Source organism: Vipera berus, assembly GCF_964194415.1.
Source record: "Vipera berus genome assembly, chromosome: 17".
In the NCBI taxonomy this organism is placed as follows: domain Eukaryota; kingdom Metazoa; phylum Chordata; class Lepidosauria; order Squamata; family Viperidae; genus Vipera; species Vipera berus.
In genome coordinates, this window is record NC_138220.1 from 3,387,451 (window position 1) to 3,394,414 (window position 6,964).

The 6,964-nt window shown below is 47.7% G+C and overlaps 1 protein-coding gene across 1 annotated transcript; it reads left to right on the forward strand.

Annotated features, from left to right (window-relative positions):
- Window positions 1-345: 345 nt before the first annotated feature.
- On the forward strand, window positions 346-3,306 carry HES4 (hes family bHLH transcription factor 4). The gene is made up of 4 exons (XM_081341593.1): window positions 346-716; window positions 1,414-1,509; window positions 1,681-1,768; window positions 2,278-3,306. The coding sequence occupies exons 1-4, from the start codon at window positions 609-611 to the stop codon at window positions 2,859-2,861; spliced, it is 876 nt and encodes a 291-aa protein (XP_081197719.1). The 5' UTR covers window positions 346-608; the 3' UTR covers window positions 2,862-3,306.
- The last annotated feature ends 3,658 nt before the right edge of the window (window positions 3,307-6,964 follow it).

Consider the following 6,964-nt stretch of genomic DNA (forward strand, 5'->3'; position numbering starts at 1 on the left):
CAACCCGAGCTTAGCGATCCTATACCTACAGACGTGCACGGAGGCACCCAGGTATCTAAAGTTCGAGAAGAACGGGTGGCGGTGGGGCGGAGTGGTGGGGGGGGGGGGCGGGAATAGCAAAGCAATAAATTGGAGAGAAGAGGGGGGGGGACAACTCTTGGCGCGTGACTGACAGCTCGCGGGGGCGTCGTCCAATCGGCGAGCCGGACGGGGAGAGTCCCGCTTCCCATTGGCGGACGGGAGTGTGGGAAAGAATGTGGAGAAGGTTTCACACGAATTGGGAGCTGCCGTCGGCTATATAAGCCCAGGGGGGGAGCGGCGCGCCGCAGCCAAAGCAACGGGAGCTGCGGAAGCCGGAGCCGCCCGGGAGACGCTCTCGCCAGTGGCCGGGGCGCCATCGCTTTGGCCCCACGCAGCCCTCCCTCGTCTTTGGGGAAGCGGGCCCGGCTCTACGCCCTCGAAAGCTCCCGTCGGATATACAGTTGGGTCCCTCGCCAAGTGGCCCTTGATCCCGCGTCTGCCTCGCCGCCTTTCGCCCCCCACCCCCAGCTCTCACCCCCCCACACCACCACCCCCGCTTGTCCGGGTGAAAGAACGAGGTTACCAAAATGCCAGCCGACACGATGGAAAAACCCACCGCCTCGCCGATCGCCGGAGCCCCGGCCAGCGCCAGCCAAACCCCGGATAAGCCCAAGAGCGCCAGCGAACACAGAAAGGTAATTTCCCCCCCCCCTCCATCCACCCACCCCGCTTCGATTCTACTTGGAGGTCCTACTTAAGCGCAGGCACGGATAGATAGCTCGTTAGCTCTCCCCCCCCCACTCCTCTCGATCGGGGCTGACACACGCCCGCCCGCACACACACACGCACCCACCCGCGCTTCCAATGATCTGAGCCTTTTTGTCTGCTGAGATTTTCCGCTGAGAGAGAGAGAGAGAGAGAGAGAGAGAGAGAGAGAGAGAGAGAGAGAGAGGGAGGGCAGAAAGGGAAGGGGGATGCGCTGGTAGGGAAGGAGTAGGCGCATTAGAACCGCTGGTAGATCAGGGTGGGAAGGAAGGAGGGTGCAAGCGAGGGCAGCCTCTGGGTAAAGATTTGTGGAGTTGGCAACTGGAAGCCCACGCACAGCAGCTTAGTGATTTCCTCCCCAGTTGTCACTTTGCAAGGCTTGGACAGAGAGAGAGAGACAGACAGAGAGAGAGAGAGAGAGAGAGAGAGAGAGAGAGAGAGAGAGAGACCTTGCAAGGCTAAGAGGTCCACAAGTTTGCTAAGCGCCCTGAATCTCTCTGCCAAGGGAATTTTCCCGGCTGCAGGATCTCAGTTGCAAGGTGTGGGGAGCGACCACCACCCCAACATTCCCCATGATGCCTGCTTGGTTTTCTAACCTTTCTCTCTCTTTCCCTTCCTCCCAAACAGTCCTCTAAACCGATCATGGAGAAGCGACGGAGGGCCCGGATTAATGAAAGCCTGGGCCAGCTCAAGACACTCATCCTGGATGCGCTGAAGAAAGATGTAAGTTGGTGGGGGAGGGGACACAGATTGCATCAGCAACCCTTGAAGTGGGGGGGGGGAGGAGGGAGGAGCCTGGGATCCCCCACAGTTTTAGGGCTACCTGAGTCAGTGTGGTTCAAGGGAGCTCACCTTTCCCCTCCCTCCCCCCCCCTTTTTTTTCATTTCCTCCAGAGCTCCAGGCACTCCAAGCTAGAGAAAGCAGATATCTTGGAAATGACAGTGAAACATCTGAGAAATCTCCAAAGAGCCCAGATGACAGGTGAGTAGCAAACCTCCTGCCAACTTAACAGTCAGGTGTTTTGCCTCCTGGGGGGTGGGGAAAGGAGATACGGTTTCTTCTCCTCCGCGAGGAAGAAAATAAGGCTTATAGAACATGGAAAATCTAGCTGTCTTTCCAGGGGCCACAGAGTTTATATGCTCTGCTCTTGCTTCAAAGCATATACTTGCAATAATCATCTTCGTATCCCCAGCAAGGCAGGATAGAAACTTGACACGCCAAAAGGTTTTGTGGTTTAGCAGGATCTGATGAAGCCATCTTCCTGGTCCAGGCGCCCTGGGGGAGGGAGGGAGTAAGGGGGGGGTTGCTTGGTCGGTCCTACGCCATCCAGAAAAATCCACAGCTGGCCAGGCCTTCAAGCCAAGATCATCTACCCCCAGATCTAAGGCTACATTTAGTAGGAGGCAGTCTGACCGGAGAAAGGGAAAGCAATTTGTCTCCAAAAAAAGCGGTTCTAGTCATTAATCCTTCACCTTTTTCTCCCTTGGCAGCTGCTCTGAGTGCTGATCCTACCGTCTTGGGCAAATACCGGGCTGGATTTAATGAGTGTATGAATGAAGTCACTCGTTTTCTCTCCACCTGCGAAGGGGTGAACACAGAAGTCCGAAGCCGGCTTTTGGGACACCTTTCAAGTTGCCTGGGTCAGATTGTGGCCATGAACTATCCACCGCCGCCACCCCCTCCTCCCCCTCAGGCCGCCGGTGGACAGCCTGCCCATTTGGCGCAACCTTTGCATATCCAGTTGCCAGGTCCAGCAGCTGCAGCTGGAGTCATGCCTGGCCCATGCAAACTTAACCCCAGTGAAGCCTTGTCGCCCAAAGTCTACGGAGGCTTCCAGCTGGTGCCGGCGACCGATGGTCAGTTTGCTTTCCTCATCCCTAGCCCATCCTTCCCACCTAACGCCGGACCGGTGGTTCCACTGTATGCCAACACAAACATGCCTGTTTCCTGCAACAGCTCCACAGCAACTCCTTCGGTATCACCGGTGCAAGGACTCACAACTTTTGGGGGCAGCTTGGCACCCGTTTCTCAAGCTGGAGGAGAACGCCATGAGACTGTCTGGAGACCTTGGTGACTTCCCTCCCCACAAAAATAAAAATAAAAATCCTGACTGTTTTCAACATTGGTTCCGTTGTATGGAACCTGGATCTCTATAGTTTTCGCTGAATTCCTCCATCTTTCCCAACCCCCAACCCCTCATATTTATTCATTTCCAAAGGTTGGGATGCCACTTTGTATTTTTCACCCTTTTTTAAAAGAAAAAAAAAGACCTTAGGTGAAATGTTTCTTTTTTAAAAAAAGAAAAAAGTTAGTTTTGTATCAAATATTTGCCATGTACTATGCCAAAGCTTGTTTATGTCTGTCTCGAGACTTTGTTTTTAAAAGAATGCTGGAAGATGTTTGTACAAATAAAACTTTCTTGAATTAAGAATGCTGTTGTGTCATTGCCAGAATTAAGAGTGGGCAAGAGTTAAAAAAAAATAAATCAGCAGACTTGGGCAAACATGATTTGATTATTAGTGCTGTCTCTCCCTCATTAGGTGCATCACAGATATTATACAATGGAAGAAGGATCGTAGGCACCCTAAACAAATCAAGAATGTAGAAAATGTTTTCGATTGGACTACAATGTTCCAGCTACATTATTAAAGGTCCATTTTTTTCATGGAGAAATACAAAATTAGGGTGTGATTATCTCAAGAGGCGTTCCCCTCTGTGAAAGAAATGGGTGGGGAGCAGTCTTTCCCAAAGTATGTTATAGTATACTTGCAAAATCTAAAAGGCTTTATTTATTTATTTTTTGCTTAAACTACTACTCAGATTTAATTGGCTAATCTTAAATAGGCTTATACGGGAGAAATTTGCCACACCATGCAATTAATGTCCATAACCATGATGGGCAAGCCATATTTTTCCCTAATTTGGCAAGAGCTGCTTCAAACAACTGACAGTGTTTCCATGCTTACAGATTCCTCTTTCAAATCACAGAAAATTGATTTTCAGGAAAATAAACTTGCTTCCCTTATATAGAATAGAGATGAAAATTAAGTCTTGAGATATTAGCAAAGTTGACAACTCAAAATGTTAGTCCCCCAAAACCTTGGGTGCCCTCAACAACTTCAAAAGTTTGTTGTCAAACAGTAAATGTTAATATGGGGAAAGGAAAAATATATTTGTTACTGGAGAATCATTGTGTTAAGTATCTCTAATTGAAATTCAGTTAAAATGAAGATTAAATTTCAGCTTTGGTCCTTTCAGAGCGCAGCTTCCAAGTGCAATCCTCTCTAGGCTGCCAACCAGATCTGGCCTGCAAAATTGCAGATGACCATTAGATGGCAGTAAAGATAAATACTAGCACCCCCTATTGGCCATCCCTATTTATGTAATCCAGATCTACTAACTAGAATACTAATTTCAGAATGGGAACTAGGGAAAAACAGGTTTTTTCCCCCCTAGCATATACTTTTCGAAAGGTTTTTAACTTAAATATTCTTCCATTCTTTCTAGAAAGCAGTTTCTGACTGGGGTCTTGAGCAACAGTTAAGTTCTTATAACTGATTTAATCTGGTTATTAAATTAATCCATTTTCCGGCAAATAACAAAGGTGCCGTAACCATGCAATATCTTAAGCCACAATATAAGCAAGGTTAAAATAAACCACATTTATCATGTATATTCAGCTACTGTAGTTTTTGTCCACTTGGTAAGCATGATGCATGACTGCAGCTGCCTTATACCACTCTACAAAAATAGCCAGTGAGACATAGTTAGTGGCCATCTACTGTATGTTATCCTCCCCTATTTCTCAAAGTAGGGACCATGTACCATCTGCAGTTGTGGGGATGAGAGATATAGAAATTCTTAATTTTCCAGTTGCAAAATATGTAACCTGACAGGCCTGTACTATTTGCCTGGAAGGCTGAGCCAACATTGCGTTGCCCAGAAGCTTTTCTGCAGCTTTTTATCTGAGGTATAGAAAGATGCAAAGCAGCGTAGAAAAGCTACAGCATTCCCTTAGCCTCAGAAAAGTCAGATTTATCTTCTCTGTAAGACAGATGCAAGACCTGAAATGGGTATGAAGGGAACCAGTATCCCTTGGCTGAGGATGCGGAAGAAAAAGGTTTGATTTGACAGGTTGTCCCATTCCCTGAAGCCTCATAATAAAGTATGTGATGTTTGCTTTCTCCTCAGTTGCGAACTTGGTATCAAATGAGCAATTTCTTGAGTTTGGAAAGGAATTGTTTCGGATTGAAGACTTGGGACAGAAGAGAATCTTTGCATTCACACCTTCTACACAAAAGCAGCTATTCTTGTTACCACAATTCAATTAATCCTGTGTCACAGATGAGGTTGGCCGGCATTATCATGATGATGAATGCCTGCCAGAAAGCAGTTAGAAGATTCTCCTTGTCACTTTCCCCCCCCTCCCTCTGAAGCAAATTAAGCCAAAAGGCAGCAATGTCACAATGTCATCGAGTAAGTTTTGTGCCAAAGTAAGGATCTGAAGATCAGTTCTAAATGCTTCATCTTAGCCTACTACCGACCACGTAAATTGGGTGCTGTGAAATCTACGGCTTGGAGTCACGAGCTGATTATGAACCAGACCCAACCCACACACAACCCCCTGGATGCATGCTTGGCCTCCTTCTAGCTCTGCTTTTTTTTTCCCCTGGCTTGGGTGGAAACAGGAAAAGTTACTCTCCCACCTTGTGGGATGGGTAGCTGAAGAAGAGTTTCTGGGCCTCTTTTGTGGGGAAGGGTAATTAAAAGATATAAAAGGTCTCATTGAATATGCAGCGGGCTCTTTTGCAAGGCCGAGGGTCTATTGACAGTCTGGGCCCTTCTTCCTCCTTCCCTCCCATCAACCCCTAAGTAGCCCCCTTCTCATTGATTGGTGGAGGGGGAGGCGAGATGGACTCTCCAACTCAATAGTGTTGTAAATTCAGTCAGTTGCCTCCTTCACAAAGCCCTCCTCATAAATGAGAATGATTCAACTCTGTTCTTCCTTTCCGCCTCCCTCCCCCCCCCGCCTTCCCTGTCAAACCTCCCCCTCCTTCTGCCCACTCCGCTCGAAGCTTCATCCACACTGCAGCAAAGAGGCAAAAGAATTGAGGAGAAAACCATTTTGCCACCCATTATGACACGCACAGCATGGGAAGAGCAGCCAAAGGGGAATAGCGTCATAGCCAGCCTGTGGAGAAGACGGGGATATTCCCCAAAAAAACGGCAGGGATGGGAAAAGCTATAAAACGAGAGATGCTTTAAAGTGGCAGCTTGACGACAACCACCACAAATCCCTTGCAAGGCATTCATTTCAGAAAAAACCTTACAATAACCATCTAAAGTAGGTCAGGTAATTCTTAAACCCCACGCAGGCAGTCCAGGAATGCCTTCTGTCACCCAAGCGGAGAAGGGGATAAGGCAAAAGTGATTTGAAGAACCCGGTCCTTGAGGAAATGGGCAAAGCGGTTAATGGGCAAAATTGTCTTCCTTCAGGTTCTTTCTAGAAGGAGAAAGTGAAAGGAGAGGCTGAAAAGGTAAAGCAGAAATCCAACCAGGCTTAACGGGAGATGCAAAAGAAATGGGGGATTACTGGGAATCGTGCTTTTTCCATCAGCACGCCACAAGTCAGGTCCAAAGTTTGTGATGGTCCCACCTTATGGTGCACTAAATATGGGGTTTATCCTCAGAGCACACAGTTAATCACTCACAGTGCTTACAGCACATTTAATCCACAGGAACATCTGTTTATTTATTTAGCTGTATTTTTATCCTGCTTCCCAGGCAGTCTGTTCTCCCAATGTACTTTCAAGTCTCACAGCAGCATTCCGGGGAAACACTTCACAGCTTCGTTAAATGTGGTGGTGGATATGGGGGTGTGCGGAAAATCTCCCTCTCGTACTATTAGACCAATGCACACATATTGCTATAAGAATGCCGGAACCTAGCTGCAAAAATGTGGTTGGTCACTAGAAGGCAGCAGAGAGAGGTAAAATTTATTTAGGATAGGCCCGTCACTGGGAAGAATGTAAAAAGGCGTGTGGGAAGATCTTGTTTGGAAGGGACATGCTGTGGCCAGACAAATTTCCACCAAACTGAAAAAGGAAGCTGTCATTGTATTATTTATTTGTCAAATGCATATAGCCACCCATGCACGGAAAAGGAACACAGGCCTGC

Excerpts from the sequence above, each read along its gene's own strand:
- HES4 (XM_081341593.1), top strand. The coding sequence starts at position 609 with ATGCCAGCCGACACGATGGAAAAACCCACCGCCTCGCCGATCGCCGGA. Across the intron at positions 717-1,413 it reads GCGCCAGCGAACACAGAAAG|TCCTCTAAACCGATCATGGA; the intron begins GTAATTTCCCCC and ends CCTCCCAAACAG. Across the intron at positions 1,769-2,277 it reads CCAAAGAGCCCAGATGACAG|CTGCTCTGAGTGCTGATCCT; the intron begins GTGAGTAGCAAA and ends CTCCCTTGGCAG.